The sequence below is a fragment of the Rattus rattus genome, chromosome 2, assembly GCF_011064425.1.
Source record: "Rattus rattus isolate New Zealand chromosome 2, Rrattus_CSIRO_v1, whole genome shotgun sequence".
Classification (NCBI taxonomy): Eukaryota; Metazoa; Chordata; class Mammalia; order Rodentia; family Muridae; genus Rattus; species Rattus rattus.
The window spans coordinates 44568119-44588575 of record NC_046155.1 but is presented as its reverse complement, the minus strand read 5'-3'; the positions used below and the strand labels follow the sequence as shown (position 1 = coordinate 44588575).

The window sequence follows — 20457 nt, the reverse complement described above, 5'->3', positions numbered from 1 at the left end:
CATCAGTATCCCTAGTATGGCGAGTGCATCGTTGGTCCCCAAAATCTGCAATTTTGGCCTCTTCAAAATCAAAATCTTTCTCCCTCTCCTCTTAATCCTCCAGGCTTCTATTGGATGGGTGGACTCCCCATGGGGTCTTCGGTTCTGTTCAGTCCTCTGATGACCCCTATGGGGTGGATGTGGCTTGGCTTAGCCCCACACCCTCGATTCCGACCAGCGTGGATGAGAACATCGTAGAACCTTAAGCAGAAGTGTTCAGAAGCAGCAGCGTTCGTGTTACTATCACTCCAAAGACGGTGATGGAGTGATGGGTGCCTTTATAGCATACCGCGTCATACACACCTGGGCACACAGTCCCCTTTGGTTTTTCTCCACACTCTGCTCTGAATGGAGGAGAAACAGAGTCAGGTCAGCCAAAAGCAAGAGAGCAGCCCTTCCAGAAGGTCGAAGGTCAGAGACAGGGACTACAAGTTTGGGAGGGGGTTGATTCGTATAAATCCAGTTGGTCCTCTCTTCCTGACTCGCAGCCTCCTCCGGGTGGGAGCAAAAAGGAACCCATTTGCTACATCTTATGCAAACGAATTAAAGTCCCAGAGGTGGGCGCTGGGGGCGGAGTGGCGGTGCACAGAGAAATGTCCCACCGCCAGGCCTGGGCCTCTCTGGTTCGGCTCTCCAGAAACCACACACCTCGGCTATGAGCCGTTTAGTGAAAAAGGCTTTAAAACCCGTGGGGATGAGGAGCCGAGAGTGCCCGCCGCCGCACAGTTTCCCCGCCCTCCTCCTCCCCTTCTCCTCCCTCGGGAGCGGCGGGAAATTATTTATTAAAACACCGCCCGCGCTCTCATTTATTTGCGGTGAATAATCCTAGGCATCTCAGCGCGTTTATTAAACCTTTCCCGTCCCCGCGCCCGCATTACTTTAATAATAAATCGCGTGTCACTTTCCGGCGACATTATTAAACCCCGTCCGCTGCAGCAGAGGCGGGGTGCGGGGAGGGTGCAGACAGTGGGCGGCAGAGCGTCCTTCCACTCCAGGCTGCGGGGCCCAAACCGTCATGGCTGCAGAGGGGGAAACTGAGGGGTCGAGGAGGTTACTCCCTACAGAGTCTGCAGACGCGACAGATTCGGGTTTGGGCGAGAGCCAGCCTGTGCTCTGCAGGTAGGTGCAAAGGGACAGGCAGGGCACAGGACACCTTGGAGCCCCGCAGAGCAGAGAACACGCTATGATGGACACAGGGACCCAGAGCCAGGTCCCCTCTCACAGGGCGGAGAGGACCTTGAAATCGTGCAGCAGGACGCTCCCCACCCCTACTTGGCCCAGGCTCTCCCACTGTCCTGCTTTCTGCTCGCGCCTTGCAATTAGCTGCCAATACTCGGCTGCAGCGCGGCTACCAGGGATCACTGTCAGAACCCTATTGGAGAAGTGGCCACCGCCAGGCAGAGGCAGTTGGAGATGTAGTTCATACAGGCAGAAGGGGTGGCCAGGCCTCGAGCTTGGGGTTCCCGGCCACGCCCCTTCCAAGGGGCCCAGCAGCCTGTGTTGGGTCTCCCGCGGCAAACACAGACGCTGAGCCAAGAGCCGTCCCTCCCCGCGGTGGCGCCAGCTCCGGGCGCAGTCCCGGCGCGTAGGAGGTTGTCGCTTTCCACACACAGAGCATCTTGGCCTGGTGACTAACTTAACCCTACCCTTTAACAATTTCATAAACTCCTCAGTGTCCCCGGGCGAGATACAGAGAGTGTGAGTGTAGGGAGAGATCTAGGCCAAAGAGTTGGTGAAGAATCAAGTCAGAAGAGACGGCTCACAACTGGGACAGTTAAAAACAGGGTTACTTTATGTTCAGCTGGAAAATGGAAAAAGAGAGGGAGAAGAGGAAGGGTGTGGCTAACACAGGCACACCCACCACTCAGTTTGAGCATTTATTTTGGGGTCCCAACCACACAGGCCTGGTTCCCCACTCTGCCAGGGTGGGGGTTGGAATAACTTCCTTCCTTTCTCCAGTCAGATTTACTCTAGGCTCCCTCACTAGAGGACAGGAGAGGGCAGTATAGGCCCGAATCAAGCCTTCTCTCACACAGCAGGCCTTCGTTTAGGGCCTGCAATCACTAGAAGCCAGAGTCTGTTAGAGCCACTCAGGATTGTCTGGTCTCTATGTGCACATCGGTAAGAATTGTCTGAAGCAGTACGGCTGGGTTCGTTTCTAATTCTTTATTGGTGCTCACTGTGTCTAGTTGTCCCCTAGAAGGTGTAAGGCATGGAGCTGACCCCACCTCTCTCCCTATACTGGACTAAATCAGTTCCACTGCGCTCATCTCTACCACAGAAGCTTCTGGAAGATGAGTTTTGAGGAAAGGAGAACTGAGGCTACAACAAGCATTAAACAATCCATGAAAGGACCCTGCTCGTCCCTTCCAGTCTTCTCCAGACCTTCTCCACAGCAGGGGTGGGGTGCTATATCCACCCCGCCCACACCCACAAGCCAGAGATCTGAACCTAGTAGTAATCTTCCAACTCTTCATCTTCTGCTTCCTCCTCAGGAATCAAACCCTGGGATTGCAGCTGGGAGAATCCTGTGGCATTCAGCTGGTCTGCAAACATACGTGATAAAGGGAAAGGGTCAGGGAAGAGACTTGGTGTATGGGAAGGCGTGTGTGTGTGTGTGTGTGTGTGTGTGTGTGTGTGTGTGTGTGTCACATGCAGACTGTTCCTTACAGGCATTCAAGGGTCCTAATGCACCCCATCTTCCTGGTGCCCAGAGCTCAGGGCTTCCTTACCCGGCGTGAGCACTGTGAGAGTAGCGGAGGCTTCAGCCTGGCCCAGAGCATTCCGGGCAAGGCAGCGATAGGTGCCCTCATCACTAGGGCGCAAAGCCTGAATCTGTAGCCAGCCAGTTACCTCAAACTTCTGAGGTCCACCCCTAAACTGGAGACAGATGTGCTGTCAGCAAGCTCATATGGGGAAGCCCTGGGTCTTTCAGGGGTATGCCCCTGCTCCTGTCCCTACCTGCACAGAGATATGGGGGTCATCCCCCGGCAGCTGGATGTCCAAGCCATCTTTCCTCCACTCAATCGAGGCCATGGGGTAGGCAAACACCTCACAGCCAAAGATCACATCCTGTCCAGTCACGTTCCAAATATTGTGAGGCTGCGACAGGATCTGGGGCTCTGAGGCAGGGGGATGGAAATACGAGGCTTGACACCAGGAAGCTCAGCAGGAACACAATTTACAAATTAATCTGGACGGGTCTGGGGCAGGACACAAAGCATGCCAAGGTCAACATGCTTCTGCAAACAAAATGTGCCTCAAGCCTGGATACACACAAGTGAAGGTGTACACACACACACACACACACACACACACACACACACACACACCAAGGGCACAAAAGCAAGCTGGGAGATGCACAGGCACACAGCCGTATAAAATACACAAACATGCCTACAGGCCCTTAGCTTAGCTGAGCAACCGTGTCTGTCCTGGACTGCTCTGCTGTCCTCATTCTACCCTAGGGCCCCTTTCCTGCGGGCCATGTAACCAACACCTCCCTCCCTCCTTCCCCCTTTTCTAACTAGGCCCAGTTCCCAAAGGCTTCAAGAGCAGCCACATTCCCAATGCCATGAGAATGCGACACGACCTGGGCTCTCTCAGAGAAGGAGGTGGGACTAGTGCGGAGGCAGGGGAACCTGAAACCACCTTGTTTCAGGGCAGAAAACTGTTGCCCCAGCCCCCTACAGCGTTTGTTTTCGTTGCAACTCTAGCCCGGATAGAATAGGCAGAAACTGAGGAAGTGAGGGTGGCCAAAGAAAACCTCAAGCTTGAACATCCCCAATCCCAACCCAAAGGATGAGGAGCAAGAAAGGCAAAAAGCCATCTCCCATTCACTAAGTCCTACATTCGAGAGAAAAAGGATAGGCGGGAGCCAGGGTTAACAGGATGCATCTCACAGGACTCTCTCTGCCTGGGCTCCAGCAGTCTGGGCGAAGTCTTGGGGGCGGGGAGGGTAGTCCCAGCTATTGGCTTTGTGCCTATCCTTGGGAAAGCTGGTCCCTGAAAGTCTGGGTAGAGCGCTCAGGCAGCTCAAACCTGCCAACAAATCTCAACCTGTGCTTTAGTTGGCAACCTTTGAGGCTCTTGGTCTCCCTCATCTATTCATTCTGTTGACCATCAACCAACGCTGTTGGGGATCCGGGAGCAGTGTCTTTGGGAAGACTAAGAACCCTGGGCTTGCGTACCCGATTCGCAGGGCCCCGGATGCACCACAGTGAGGTTAGCGTCCGGCCGAGCGCGGGCGACCTCCTGCAGGCGGCAGACCTGAGCGTAGGTACGGCCGTCCGAACCACAGAGCGGGCGCTGCGAGCGGCAGACACACAGCGGCTCCGGCACCTCTCCTCGGCTCAGGTCACCGCCCGCGTCCAGCCTGCACTCGAGCTGCTCGCCGCAGCGCCCGTAGAAGTTAGCGCTGGGGTCCAGATCGCAGAGCTGGCCCTCCAGGTTGGCGCATTCCCAGCAGCAGCCGCACGCATCCCGCACCCGGCCTGCTAGGCAGCCCCGCGGCGCAGCGCACTCTTCTGGCCGGCAGGGAGCACAACCCTCGCCCTCGGCTAGCAGCCGCAGCCAGCCTCTCCGCAGGTAATCAGGGCCTGTGGATGGCCGCGCGCTAACCGGTAGCTGGGTTCGCACCATCAGCAATAATAGTAGCAAAGGCAGCGCCAAGGAAGGTGCAGCATGGTTAGCTGGAAGCCCTGTGAACACTCGGGGCATCAGCGCGTAGGTGGCACCCTGCCAGGAGAGGGAAGCCAGGTCAGGAGGTCAGAGATCCAGCCTCACTACTCCCTGTATAAAAGCTTGATTCTAACACTGACCTTTCCTCTGCTACCCTAGAGCCAACCTACAAAGAGGCCTGGGGACTCCCTGGGGTTTATGCTAGTTGGTAATTGATTAGGCTGGTCTTGGGGACTAGGGAGTTTAGAGGCAGAGAGTCTCTCGGGGTATGATCACTAACACCCATGCACGTATGCATGCACCCATACACATACATACGTGTATACACACATGCATACATACATGCACGCGCGCGCGCGCGCGCGCACACACACACACACACACACACACACATCAGCACCACCTCCAGAAACCACCCAACTTTGATGCACCTTTGCCCCAGAGATGGATAAAACTACACCTGAAGTAAAAACTTCCAGTTGGGGTGATGGTGCTGGGAGCATCCCAGCGACTCACCTAGTGCCTTGGACTAGGCCCTTATCAGCTGTTATTTCCAATCCTAAAGGACCGGGAGGGGAACAAAAAGAGTCGCATGCACGGCCAGCCAGACCCACAGGCCACCTCTGCTTCTGCGGGGGGATCGCTGGCTGCCCACAGACTTAAGATTCAAAGAGAAGCTCCTCCGCCCCTTCTCCCCGCCCCTAGATGTTGAACACCCGCCTTCTTCCCAGGCCCTGAGGCCGATAATTTTATCCAGTCTCACAAGGACCCTCCTGGGCCTTTCACTTCAACCCTAGCCCAGAGTCACAATGAGTGTACAGAGCAGCCGTCGTAACCAGACGCCGCAGCTGAGAAAGCAAGGATGTGAGAAGAGAGTAGGGGTGGGAATGGCCGAGGAGCTCAAACTGTTGGCTGAACCCCAGGTCCTGTCTCATCTGATTTAGTTCCGGAGAGAGGCAAACAGCTGCAGTACAGAAAGAAGGAAGGAGATCTAGAGTTAAGACATTTTTCTCGATGTAAAATTTACTTCAACAGTATGGACATTTCTGGAGGGCAGGCTCAGGGCCAGCTTCCTCCGGGCACTGGGGCGCAGACTAGACATAACCGTTTCCAGCTGCTATCCACATCTGGCTACCTCCCTCCCACTATAGGGCAGGTGCTTGAACCCGCAGAGGAGCCTGGTGATTAGAGGTCGGAACTGACTAGCGGCCGCAGCGAAGCAGGCGGGTGACTCCCCGTAGGGTGTCTCTGGGGTCCGGATTACAGGTTGCAAATTCGAGCATGTCTGAGCCAAAACTGTTCAGTCTGGAGACCTCCACCTACGCCACCGTGGCACTTTGGACTTGGGGCAGGAAGCAAAGCATCCCCGGAGGCCCCGCCCCTGCCGGCCCCCAAACAGCTACCAGAAAACCGCAATCCAAGATCCTAGGATGAGGAGGAGCAGGAGGAAATCCAGCTTTGAGGCAAGGGAGAGGAGGGGTTTATATAGGCCCCGCCCAGGAGGCGTCATAAGTTCTGACTGCGCGTGCGCCCGCGGCGGTTCCGCTCTCCACTGCGACGGGCTACACTACGGTCGTCATGCAGTTCTGACTTTGACCGAGCCATCCTCAAAGGAGCGTTCAGTCAGCAGAGACGCTGCTTCTGCTAGAGGGGTTCTGACGACTTGGACGAGAGCTGTACACAGACAATCCCAAACTCCGAGGAGACAGGAAGCGAATTTCACGCGAGGTTTCGGGACTGTCGCGAGAATCAGAACGGCGAGCTAGACGTCCAAAAGGAAAAACCCGCGGCTTTTAAGCCAGGAAAGAACGAGGGCAGGCAGATACTGATGGTGGTGCTAGGCAATCCCTTGGTTGGAGGACAAATTAAGTGTTGCCCGGGGGGCGGAAGTGAACCGAGGATTGCAGAATGTTCTGGAAAAGGCGTGAGGAGGGCTTGCCTATTGGAAGAATGGAGGCATTCTAGGGGAGGTCTCTAGCTGTGACTGACAGCGCGCCTGGGTGGGCGGTGATCCTCACCAGAGGTAGAGTGGGAGCTGTCCAGATCTAAATGAGGAACTGTGAGCTTCCAGCCCTAGGAGCCACCATCAAAATCCCCAGCGTCAGGGTCCTAGGCACGCACTCCTTCCATCTTAATCGTTGCTAGCGTTTACTTTTAGTCTTTGCTATACTTCGCGCCTCTCGTAGGAATCACGACTAACTCACCACTGTATTTTATGTCTCTGTACCCCCGCGACCGGCTGCTAAGTAAGTTCTTGGGAAGCATTTGTGCATTAAAAGTGAAAGACTCCCCGACTCTGAAAGACGACTTTTACTTGACTTTTCTGTCACTAATGAGCGGCTAGGGATTAAATCGACGGAGAACGAGCGCCCTCTGGTGGGTTTGCAGCAGCTGAGATTAATGACTGCGTACTGTCTATACTAGCGATCCACTGTAACTTTGAAAAAGTTCTTACAGTAGTCTTGCGTTGCTGCTGATTAAACCGGGGGTTTTTACAGTTAAGCCAGCACTGTGTCACCGAGCTGTATCTCCAGCCCTATAATAATATTTTAGAAGGGAGTTTGTTCGCATGAGACAATTTGAAAGCCTAGCTACTCGTGTTTCCATATGCTCGTAATCTGGCACTTGATCCGTTGAAGCTCTAAAACATGTTATGTAACAACCGCGTGCCTCAGAAACAGAAAAAGAGCGAGTTACACTGTAAAGCGTAGGTTTGGCGAGCTTCCTACTGTTGAGCCAAAGGAAATTATTTCTAGTCCAGATGAAATGGTTTCTACCAGGCAGCCTCCTTTATAAATGAGTGAGGTGAGATTCAGATGAACTCCTGATAGTTAATCTTTTCCAAAAACATTTATTATGGTTGGGGATTTAGCTCAGTGGTAGAGCGCTTGCCTAGGAAGCGCAAGGCCCTGGGTTCGGTCCCCAGCTCCGAAAAAAAAAAAAAAAAAAAAAACCATTTATTATTGGGGCTGGAGAGATGGCTCAGCGGTTAAGAGCACCCGACTACTCTTCCAAAGGTCCTGAGTTCAATTCCCAGCAACCACATGGTGGCTCACAACCATCTGTAAAGAGATCCAATGCCCTCTTCTGGTGTGTCTGAAGACAGCTACAGTGTACTTATATATAATAAATGAATAAATCTTTAAAAAAAACAAAAAAAATTATTATTGTGTTGTGTATATGGCGTGTTGTGTACGAGTGCAGGCACATTCGTGTTTTGAGCCCAGGATGGTTTTGAGGACTGAGATCATCTTCCGTCTTGAAGTCATCATCAGACTTGCAAAGCAAGCACCCTTACCTGCTGCCGCTCCCAAATATTTTTCTACATTAATTAGTTAGTTTTGGGCATGTCTGGGTGCATTGTACACACTATGTGCAGATGAATGGAGGTCAGAGAGCAACCTGTGGGCGTCTCCTTCACCCTGTGTGAGCATATCAGATCCCCTGGAACTGGAGTTACAGACAGTTGTGAGCTGCCATGTTGTGGGTGCTGGGAATTGAACTCAGGTCCTCTGGAAGAGCAACTGATGTTCTTAACCACTGAGCCATCTCTCCACACACACCCACCCCTTAATTAAATATGGTGGAAGCCAGGAATGGTGACACATGACTGTAATCCCAGACCTCAGGAGGTGTAGGCAGGAGAATCAGAAGTTCAAAGGTCATTTTTGACTACCTCGGGAGTTTAAAGCCAGCACAGTGCCCTGGCTCCAAAAGCCAAGCAACAGGAAAAACCCTGAGGATGACTTGGGAGGACTTACTCTACAGCCCCGACACCATAGACTTCGGTTTGGCACAGTTATTGAGAATAGTGGGGTGTCCTTTTAAGGAGAAATGAAGCACGTGGACAGTGGAAACAGATGAACTCTGTTTCCCGTGAATATTAGAATCAATTAAGTCAGAAAGGCTCACAATCGATAATTAAGATGAAATGCTTTATAATGGTCTACTATGATAAATAGATGTTCTCATTAAAGTAGAAAATAAGATTAAGATAAGTATATAGATACCACAACTGTATAGAGATATATATCATAAATATCAGTAAACGCTCTGAGAGAATTTGGAATGAGGTTGAGTGTAATGCTCACTCTTTTACTTTGTAAAATTATTTTCATAATAAACGAGTAGAGGCCAATCTCCCATACCACCCCCCAAAAAATGAATAGAGACTATTTTTTTAGGTAAATTAAAATGTTGAAATAAATATAGAAATCAGGGTCAGCCAGATAGGAAGATAAATAGTGTAATTTGTCTACAAATAATATTACAAAGTGGAACTAGACTAGCCAGGAACTGGAATTCCTAGGCACTGAGGCAAGCTGAATGGATTCCAAGACATCTTAGACAGACATCAGGACAATAGTTTCCTTACTCTGTCCTTCTTCCTCCTTCCCAGGGCAGTTTCTTTCTGTCACCCACACCCAGCCTTTAATGTCTCTTCTGCTTTTGACCACCTGATGACCAATCATAAGAATAACGGTAGAAGGGATACTTAAAATATTCTGCATTTCCTTAGCGTTACAATTACTATGGGTGAGTGCAGTGTCTTCTGTAAGCGCAGATGCAAACGTCTTAGTTGAGTAGTGGAAGCCAAAGATCAGCTCTGGGGAGTTAGTTTCCTTTCTCCTGCCATCAGATGTGGGGATTGAACTCTGAATGTCAGGCCTGTCCAGCAAGTGTTTTACCTGCTGGACCATCTCACCAGCCCACCCTCCTGCATCTGCTGTTCTAGCTCCCTTGTTCTCTTTAGACAGGATCTCACTGTGTAGTCCTGGATGACCTGGAACTTGCCATGTAGAACAGGCTTGCCTCAAACTCATGGACAGTGACAACTCATTCCTTAATGTACCCTTGATTTATCCCTGGCACTGAAAATTAGATTCTCTAAGCCCCTGAAGGGGAGGGAGCATCTTCCTGAAAGCCCTACCAAGACCACAGGGGCCAGTGAGAAATCTTATGCTCCACATATATTTGTAACAATACCCAGGCTTACATCCTACTCTGGCTGTCAGCATACAAGCTACGCAACCCTGGAGTTATGGGAGAAGACCCATCAGGTAGCCTTCCTCAAAGAGTCCCAGAAGCCCGAAAGTCACCAAATGGATGCACACTGTCATGCTGGCCAAGTGTAAAGAGCTTGCTCCCCACCATGAGCACAGGTTCTACATGTGTGCTGCTTTTACAGTGCATCTGGACATCAAGAGCACCACAAAGGACTGGCTCTGTGACCAGGATCTATGGAGGATACAGAGAAATGCTGTCAGGGCAAGCCACCTCAGCAAAGGCTCTAAGACTGGCCCACAGGGTCTGCTAAACCCTGAAGGGCTGAAAATGGTGGGAAAGGACCATGATGGGGTGACAAACTCACACCAGACAGATGACAGTTGTCATGTTGGGTTCATAATTCCCTCATTCAAATATACATATATATATATGTATATGTATATATATATATATATATATATATATGCTGGAGAGATGGCTCAGCGGTTAAGAGCACTGACTGCTCTTCCAAAGGTCATGAGTTCAATTCATAGCAACCACACGGTTGCTCACAAGCATCTGTATGATATGCTATATTTGGTTTCTGAGGAGAACTGGAGCATAAGTTAGCATGCAAGCTTCCCAGGCACTGCCCAGCTTCCTAAAACAAAAAACCACACTGCAAACTGTACTCAGAACTCCTAACAGGAAATGGCGGTGCCTTCTCAAGGGCTAAGAACTGATCATGTCATCTAAGAGTTGTAGGCAGCCAAACCAATGGAGAATCCTGAGCCACAGAGCCCCTTCCTATAACTTAAAACACCGAGCCCTTCCACAAGTTTGTAGACCATCCATAGGATTATTCTGAGCCTCACACAACCCAGTGTTACTTTGTACCTTTTCTGTCACTTTTCCCAAAGGCAAGACATAGGAAGAGAGGCAACGGAAGGAGGCAATCCAAACTATGCTCAGGTAAAACTGCTTGCTGTGTCCCCTGCTCTTTATAGTCCAAGTGACGAACATGTGACCTCACATCAAAGTTGTCCTCACAAAGAGCTTTGAAAAGGGGACTGAAGCCTCCTGGGACATGGGGCTTGATTCTCTACAGATTTTAAAAACAAGGTGGACAGACAAGAGACAAGGCTGCTGTGACCCAGATCTAGTGCTTAGGGAGCTAAGCTCCTGCAAGCCCAGCCACCAGACAATGGGGCCTCGCCTCTGCACTGGGTGAAGAGGCCCCAGAGTCTAGGAAGGACCTCTTAGAGAAGTTACTTTGACTTAGAATGTGAGCTTCCTTGGGGCTACAGAGGTTACTCAGTGGTTCCACACTTGGGGTCCTCACAGAGGACCAGAGCTGGTTCCCAGCCTTCTTGTCAGACCACTCATGACTATCTGCGACTCCTATCTTATAACACCTAAGAATGATGTCTGATCCACGTGTACTTCCTGACCTACAAATCCACCCAGATACCGCAGGCTCTTTTGGATAAAGCTGGCCGTCTCTAGTCTGCAGTGGTCTCTTCCTGGCCTGCTTCCCTCATTAAAGATTCCTGCCTGCCCCTGTAGCCTTGCTGTTGTGTTCCTTGGACTGGATGGTTCCCTCTGCTATAACACCGCAATGGGAATAGTAGCTATCACTTAGCAAATAGATCCAGGGGGTCAAGCACAGTACACATACATTACATATAAATTAATATGTTACATGTAACATATAAATTACATATGTTATCTTGTCTCAAGACTTGTAAAAAAAACCCTGCAAAGTAAGATTATTAACTTTACTTTTTTAGATGAAAACCAAGGTCCCGATTCCTGGATACGTCTGTCCAATGTCAGCCCTGCCTAGAGACCAACCAAGCTAAGACTGGATCTTGGAGCTGCCCTGGTCTACAACATGACACTCGCCAACCACCTCACTCTCCCGATATTGTCAGCCTGCAGCTGGAATCAGAACTGCATGCATTTTTTAAGGTTTCTTCATTTTAGTTTCTTACTGCTGTCTGTGTAGTCCTAGCTGTCCTGGGGTCACTCTGTAGACCAGGATAGCCTCAAACTTAAATATGTGTCTGCATCTGCCTTCAAAGTATTGGGACTAAAGGCATGGACCACCACTCTGGACTACACTGCAGATGTACATTTTAAATAAATATTTGTTATGTGTAGTGTGTATCTGTGTGGGTGTCTGTGCATGTGAGTGCAGTTACCCACAGAAGCCGAAGAGGTTGGATTCTCTGAAGCTGGAGTTATAGACAGTTCTGGGCCTGCCAATGTGCGGGGCTGAGAACCAAACTCTGGTCCTCTGGAAGAGCAGCCATACTCTTAACCTCTAAGCCATCCCCGTAGCTCAGAGTAGATGTTTATAAAAACTCCAAACTGCCCTGCTGTGGAGATGCAGGGATGCGTGAACCCAGATCAACCATCTTTAACACGTGTGGAGCGACCCCTTCGGGGGGTCAGACAACCCTTTTACAGGGGTCACCAAAGACCATCTGAAAACACAGATATTACATCATGATTCGTAACAGTAGCAGAATTACAGTTATGAAGTAAGAACAATATAACTTTATGGTTGGGGGTCACCACCACATGAGGAACTGTATTAAAGGTTCCCAGCATTAGGGAGGTGGAGAACCTCTGGTCCAGAAGATAGGAGACAAGAGGAAAGAAGGTGGTAGGGAACTTTGTGGGTCACAGTCTCTTAGCACTGATACTAAGGTGCTTCAGGACCGGAACCAAGAGAGGCCAGGGTGTAGTTCAGTGATATAATTTCCTCAAGGCCTTGGATTTTGATCCTCAGAACTACAAAAAATTCAAACAAAATGTAGGTAGCTGGGCCTACATTCTCTCTAGCTGGGCCTGGTGATAAAGGCTTCTAGTCCAGCCAGATTCTTTTGCAGGGGGGCTCAGCCTACTCACAGGAAAAATAGATGATTGGGGTTTTCCCTCAGGACAGAAACAACACCTAAGACCTGAGGAAGTCAACGATTTCCTTAGGGTGGGAAGCAAAAGGAAGAAAGGACTTGTCCAGAGGCTGCCCATCAGGTGGGTGACTCCTAGGCCCAAACTGGTCCTTTTCTGGCATCCTGAATCAAAAGGCCTGTTGTGCTCAAGGTTGGTAGCACGGGCGGGCGGGTGGGGAAGCCCGACTAGAGCTCTAGTTGCAAGCCAGGCAGTGCGCCCCCTTTCCACCTGCGTTAGGGCACCCCATCCGGGGGGTGAAAAGGAGGGAGTCCAAGTCGGGTCGGATTCCCAGCCAGCTCCCACCTCACAGGAGGCGGCCCATTATCCGGCGTCGTTAAAGAGCAATTAGATGGAAATTAAGCCGAGAACAAGTATTGATTATCTCATTAAGGCCGGGGGAGCCCGCTCTGTCGGAGTGAATTTACCGCTGCTCACCCCATTATCTGCAAGGTGAAAGCCTGTGGTCATCAACATCCAGAGAAGTATCGATCTCGCCCCAAATCCGTCCCCGACCCTCCTTTATAGAATAAGTAGGTTCTAGAGAGATGACACCAGGGGCGTGATGAGATGGAAAAAGAACACTGGGCGCGCGCTCGCTCCTGAGCACGGTCTCCTCAGTTCCCGCCTCGTTTCCTTCTTGATACTTTTGCGAGTCTGGGCAGCGACAGGTCACATACCTCTAGACAGATGTCCTAGGTTTTACATCCAAGGAAGAGAAACCAGAGTTGAAGCTGGCTGGCTGACTTTATCTATTTGTTTATTTTTTTATTGACCTGATCTTCCTTTGTTTCCCTGACCAACTTCCAACCTCTTACTTTAAGTCATCCTCCTGCCTCATCTGGTAATATAGGTACTGGCCACCAGAGCCTGAGACTTAATGGAAAGAATTTTCTCTTAATACAAAATACAAGGCATTTCCAGGACCCAAATCCTAATGTGGGAGGGGGGAGAAAAAAAAAAGACTTAGTTCTTGATGACAGTCATGGTCAAAGGATCCCTGGGAACTGCCTACAGACTCCCCAGGGCTTTCCAAAATCAGAAAGAAAAATAAGTGTTGAGGATAAAGTTAATTGTAAGCCTTAGGCAAGTTCGGGTGTCTTAGAAGATGGGGCTGGAAGAATCCTGAGGCTCTTGGGCTTTGGACACTATACAGTCTGTCAAAGTGCCCAGGACTCCAGTTTGCTGGCACTGACAGATGCAGCAATGTGCTCTCGAGAGCTTCTGACCTTGCCGGAGAGCAGATACAGAACTGATAATCACAGAAATAATAATTAAAGGGCTGAGAGTACTGCTGTTCTCCCAGGGGACCCAAGTTCAATTCTCAGCACCCACATGGGGTACCTCCCAACCATTTGTAACTCCGGTTCCAGGGGGTCCCACTCCCTCTTCTGGCCTCTATGAATATCCCACATAGGGACGTCCATACACATAAATTACAAAGTATATGTTTTGGTCGGGGGATGGCAGCGCATGCCTTTGATCCCAGCACTGGGAAGGCAGAGGCAGGCAGATCTCTGTGCGTTTAAGGCCAGCCTGGTCTACACAGAGAAACCCTGGGGGGGTGGGACGGGATAATTTTTTAGACAAAGGTGACTTTAAGAAAGAAATACTAAATTATCATCACACTATGAATCACAAGACCGCAGGTGCTGTGACCGTTGGGCCGGTGTGCACAGGAAGCAGATGTTCCGATAAGCCCATTCAACACCCGGTTTCTGATGGGACATGGTGGGCAAAACCACTCTCCCTTCTACCCAAACCCCCAGTCTGGTCGAGGAGACAGACGCCAAAGCTGTTATGGCACAAATACAGTATCTATCATGAAAAACTGTCAGAGTGATAGTTAGAAATTGTACAGTCAGTTCTTGATTTAAGATTTGAGTGTCTGGAAGAACTGAGGAAGTCCTCTGCAGAGAGCCACTTGCCTCTCCCGTGCTCCCACAACGTCTTTCTTTGGAGCTGACCCGGTCCACAGTGGGGGAACACTGACACTGGCCTCCCCGGTTTGGACTCACCTGAGTGTCTAAGATGCCCAAAGGGCTGGGGAGAAGGGGAGTGTGGCCAGGTGGTGCGCCCGCCCTGCACCGGCTTGGCCCCGAACAGAGCAAGCAGCAGCGGCCCGGATTCTGGGCTCATCTCCCTGCCCCGGGGCCGGGCAACTATTAATCTTGGTTGACGGTTTCTCACGTCCTAATTGGGAGGTGGAGGGAGCGGCTCAGTCCGCCCTAAAGGTAGAAGCGGCTAATGGGCCTCTTCATCACCGCCAGGAACAGGTCCCTGGCGGAGCGCGAGGGCGCTGCAGCAGGTGAGATGGGCCGACGGCCCTTTAATGAAGCTGCCTGGGCTGGGATGCTCAGAGGGAAGATCCAGGGGAGGGCGGTTCCAGCTGAGAAGGGGGTGTTCCACCCCCAGCTGAAAGCCCAGCTCCCGGGTTCAGCTGGGGTGTCTTTCATCCCAGGAGGTCTTCTTGGAGCGCTGCGCAGGGTTGAGAGGGAAAGGGTGGTGATAGCCGTTGGGTGGGGTTTGGGGGGAAGGACCCCAGAACAAGGTAGCCCTTAAATAAGCATGGACTCAGCACACAGTGGACACTCCCAAACTCAATAAAACCTGCAGATTCCCTAGCTCCCAGGCTCATACATTAAAGGTACAAAGGCGCCCGGACTGTGCTATGACAAACGGAAGGTAAAAACGTAAGCGTGAGCAAAAAGAAGAGATGGGGACATAGAAGAAAAATGACTCACAGGGCCTGAATCTAGAGACTGAATCTCAAAAGAGCCAGTGTAAATCCCTAGCCTTCAGGCCCCAGTGTCCAGTCTTTTCATAGCTGGCCCACATCCCCATCTGTGACTCAGTTTCCCTTCTGAAGCATATCTCTCTCTCTCTCTCTCTCTCTCTCTCGCTCTCTCTCTCTCTCTCACACACACACACACACACACACACACTTCAAAGCCTATTCTTCCTTTAGTAAGCTGTAATACCATCTTCTCAAAGGAGTAACCCCCCCATCCAGAGTCAAACTGTCCTAGGGACACGAGGGATAGCACACCCAGCCATTTAATCCCTCTTTGGCCCTCCCTCGGGACTGCTGCATCCAGGAACCCCCAACTCCTCCTCTGAGAGCTTCACCTCCTCAGGCCTGCTGTCAGCCTCTCTCCCGCATCCTTCTGCAGCATCAGAAATATATTGTATTCTCACCTAATCCTGTTCAATTGCAGCATAATAAAACACATAATAAAAACCTAATTCATTTTTCTCCCGCGCCCCCAATCTCCAGACATCTTCTTGCTCGGGATTAAAAATTTGTCTTCATGTTTGTGGCACTGCAGGCTTGGCGCCTCCGCATCTTTAATGTATGAGGCAGGGAGCTAGGGGCCCTCGGGTCCTGCAGTGTTCGCGCCCTAACGGCGCCTGCTAGCCACCTGAGGATGCTGGTGGTGGAGGGGGGAGGACCGTGGATCTAGTGAGGCCCAGGGGCGCCCATTGTCTCCCTTCCTCTCAGATGTCCAGTGGTTGGAAGATTATGCTAATCTGTCCAGTCCATCAGACTGGTTGTAGCCTCCAGGGGGCGCACTGTAAAGCAGATTGCCAAGGATACCAGTGTAGCTAGGAGGGAGATGCAGAGCGAAGAGGGGCCCCTCTGCCCTTGATCTCTCTTTTCAGTTCCGATTCTGGAGGCTGGAACTGGCCTGGGCAGTGAAGCTCTGACTTCCTACTTCCATCGCTATCCACTACCAGTCCTTAGAGCCAATCCTCCCACCCCCATACCTTCAGATCACAGTGGGAACCAATAAAGCAAGGGTTCGATGTCCCAGATGGAGGTAAGAATCCAGTGAATTAGCTGAAGGTGAAGCCCAGTGGAGAGCCCTTGTCAAGCAAGCAGAAAGACCCTTTGCTAGCAACACACGAAGGAAAAAGGAGTCCAGGAAGGGAGCATTTTGTACAAAGACAACTTTGGATAATTCCACAGTTCTGAGACTGGAAAACCATTACAGTGATGTTCCTTCCTACAATTACTTAGGGAAGGTCCCCAAAAGTTCTCTTAAATATTAAAAATACTAGTCATTTTATAAGGCCAAAAACCCTAAATTCATATACATAAATAACTCTGTAGCTGTTTGAAAAACTAAAGTAGGTAGATTGGGGATTTAAAAAATGGATTTTTAATCCCTATGTGTACATGTTCATGCATTTGTACATGTTTAATCCCATGTATACATGCTCATGTATGTGTGTATGGGGTCCTGAGGACAACCTCCAGTGCCACTGTGTCGAGAACACTGTCCACCCTCTTTGACACAGTGGCTCCTGGTGGTCCAAAATTCATCAGTTAAATTAGGCTGCCTGACCAGTGGGCGCGAGCACAACCCTGGCTTATACCTCTGTTGTGCTGAAATTGCAAGCACCTGGCATTTTCACGTGGGAATTGGACTTGAGCACAACTAGTCATCCCTTGGCCTTCCAAATGAATATTTTAAAATTCATTCTTGCAGGGTGTGGTGGTGCATGCCTTTAATCCCATTACTCAGGAGGCAGAGGCAGGAGGATCGCTGAGTTTGAAGCCAGCCAAGTATACTAAGTAAGTTCCAAGGCAGCCAGTACTACATGGAAAAACTCTGTCCAAACAAAAAAAAAGATAGAAAAGAAAACAAAAAAAAACAAAGAACAAAAAAAAATATTCATTCTTGAAGTGGTAAGTTAAGGTTTTCTTGGAGACTCAATTGTGTCATGTGATGTGTTTTGGAAACTGTCTTATGAGAGGATGTTTTGCTGAGAACAGACAGGTGGTGTGTGTCTGGAGGCTGCCTGGTGAAAGGACGTGTGAGGTTTTGCTGGAGCTGACTTGAGAGGACACAGAAAACTCAACAGGCAGTGAACAATGCTCTCGCTGATCTTCCCTTGTTAGGACTTTGTAGAGAGAAACGCACCAAAGAACTGCTGGTGCTGGTCTGGCTGCTTCTTGTGCTTCAGCAGACTTCTGCTGATCAGTGGTCTCAAGGTTTCTTCAGGATTCAGCCGCTGCTGTTGACTTGTGTTTGGTGTTTTGCTAGTGGACTGGAATGCTGGCAGTGTAGAGTGGAATTGCCCCAAAGAACTACTTCTAAACAGGTCCATGTCCCCCTTGTCCTATTAGCCATCTTCCTCCCCTACCTTTGGTTGGTAGGCTACATAAGGGAAGTTGAAGGGTTTAAGAACCCTAACTAAATTAAAGTAGGTTTTTAAAAAGCCTACATATTCTTAACCTTTGTTCCCTTGTTGTGTAACAGTTTCCTCAGAAGATTGAAATATTCTACTTTGCAGGAAACTCTGTGAAAAAGAAGATAAACAACTCAAAATAGCTTCAAGAAGTCCCTGAAATTTACAAGATTCACTAGACCCCTCCCTGCCAGAGTAAGCAATAAAAGCTAAGAGTCTGCCTCACAGGAGAAAAATTACAAAGAAGACTCTGAAACCAGAACAGCTGCCTAAAGAAGCAGAAACCAGCCGAGCTGCCTAAAAGAGGTTTCTAGGTACCTGAAAAAGGCACTCTCCAGGTTGAGCTGCCTGCAGGTTGTGCAGTGAGCTCTAGAGTTCCAGCTTATAAGCTGTCACCATGCTGGGGTGGACTTTGACAATGCAACTGTCTCTGAATCATTTCTGTTCCCATAAATAACCCCTCATCTGTATTCATTAAGTAACCTCAATAAAACTCATGGTTCACCAAAGTGGACTCTGGTATTATATGTATTTTGGTCTGCCTGGTTGGCTGTGGGCTCTCTATTTGGGGTGAGTAGACATAAGGTGATAACTATTGTTGTGATGATGATGATGGCCCTTTTTCTGTGCTTATGAGAACTATAAAGCAAAATTGGACTTTCGAATATTCATGGTTGCTAAGGGTTTATTTTGTAAACACCCTCCTCCCCCCTGTCTTGTACCACTTTAACAAAACTGAAGCGTCCTTTACAGGTGATGACTTCTGCTTGCAGATAGACAAATTGTAACTTTGTGTTCTTTGTGTTCTTTTTTTTTTCCGGAGCTGGGGACTCTACCGCTGAGCTAAATCCCCAACCCCGTGTTCTTTGTCTTTAAAATCTCTGACTGGTGTGACTGTCATCCTGAGGGATCCTGAGTCCAGGGTGTAGACCTGATGCCAGTAGATGAGTAAAACCTCTTCATTGCTAAAATATATTAATGGTCAGACTGGTGAATCTCTGAACGACCCCAGACCCATAACAGTGTGTGTTGCATTTCCCCAAGAACGTTTTTTTTTTAATCACAAGACAACCCTACTTAACTTTTTAAAGGGATGTGTGCACCTACTGAGTTCTACTGAACTTCAAAACCTGTACACTTTTAGTATTGCTATTTCACTTCCTGCTTGCTGAGTTTTGCTTCACTCTTTAATTTTTTTTAAAAGAGTTATTTATTTTATTTATGTGAGTACATTGTAGCTGTCTTCAGACACACCAGAAGAGGGCATCGGATCCCATTACAGATGGTTGTGAGCCACCATGTAGTTGCTGGGAAATGAACTCAGGACCTCTGGAAGAGTAGCCAGTGCTCTAACCTTTGAGCCACCCTAGCTCTTTAATTTTTTACATTTCTTTTACATGCATGTACATGTGTGATCACATGAGATCTTTAACATAGGTGTAGAGATCAGAATTCTAACAATTTACAAGAGTTGGTTCTCTCCTTCCACCCTGTGGGGCCTAAGAATTGGCCTTAAGAGGGGAAGGGGATGGGAGAAGACAGAGATATAAACATAGAGGACTAGGATAAAGGGCAGAAAGGCTTCAGTGGGGATGGGGATGGGGGACGGGAACAGAAGGGAAAGTAATCAGAAACGAAGAGGCCTGAAAAGCCTTACGAAAACCCACCACTTTGCCAGCTAATTTAAAAACATAATTAAAGGATTGGCGGGATGGCTCAGCCATTTGCGCCCTTGCCATCAAGCCCTCCCTAGGACACACATGGTAGAGGGAGCAAGAAAGGAATGCAAGAGGAAAGATAGGAGACTCAGCAGGTAAAGGTTCTTGCTTAAAAGCTTGACGACCTGAGTTCAACTCTAGAATCCACATGGTAGGAGAGAATTAACTCCTGAAAGTTGTGCCTGGCTTCCACATGCGTACTTGGGCATGCATATATATGTGCATTCACACACACAAACATATATGTACATGAACACACACACACACACACACACACACACACACACACACACACTTTTAAAGGAATTTGAATGCAAATACTCAGAATGCATAAATAAGGCTGCTCCCAGAGCCCTGTCTTACTGCTAGGTTGGGATAACTCCCTATCCGTATGGGTCAGGGAGATATGAGGTACTCTCATAACAATGCAGCTGCCGCCTTTGCTCTTGGCTGTCCACCATGACTAGATGGTAAGACCCTAATATTGAAAACACCACACACTTTGGACGCAAAGAATAAAGAACTTAAGCTGGAACTTGCCTACAAACTTTCTCTCTGCTGTCAAGCTTTTGGAGCTCCCAAAGGTCCTTGACAGGCTGCTACAGGAGAAAAGTCATGAATTCTCACCCAGAGGTGGCCATTCCACACTACAATATTGACCTGGGTGGCAAGATGTGCTCCCTGGTGCAAAAACGGATCATTATTATGGAGATAAACAACCACTTTCTACTTTTGAGGTCTGCTATGCACACTAAAATCTTTTTTAAAAAACAAATGACAGGGAGTTGAAGAGATGGCTCAGTGGTTAAGAGCATTTACTGCTCTTCCAGAGGTCCTGAGTTCAATTCCCAGCAACCACATGGTGGCTCACAACCATCTG

At 49.4% G+C, this 20457-nt stretch overlaps 1 protein-coding gene across 2 annotated transcripts; it reads right to left on the bottom strand.

Annotated features, from left to right (window-relative positions):
- Positions 1-2190: 2190 nt before the first annotated feature.
- Kazald1 (Kazal type serine peptidase inhibitor domain 1) lies at positions 2191-7255 on the bottom strand. 2 transcript variants are annotated; one of them, XM_032892064.1, is made up of 5 exons: positions 5236-7255; positions 4230-4776; positions 3001-3161; positions 2772-2919; positions 2191-2585 (listed from the first exon to the last, which is right to left on the bottom strand). In XM_032892064.1, the coding sequence occupies exons 2-5, from the start codon at positions 4756-4758 to the stop codon at positions 2491-2493; spliced, it is 933 nt and encodes a 310-aa protein (XP_032747955.1). In that variant the 5' UTR covers positions 4759-4776; positions 5236-7255; the 3' UTR covers positions 2191-2490. The 2 variants fall into 2 exon arrangements, with proteins under 2 accessions (XP_032747955.1, XP_032747953.1); XM_032892062.1 differs by lacking the exon at positions 2191-2585 and having other exon boundaries at positions 2614-2919; positions 6123-7255.
- Positions 7256-20457: the final 13202 nt, after the last annotated feature.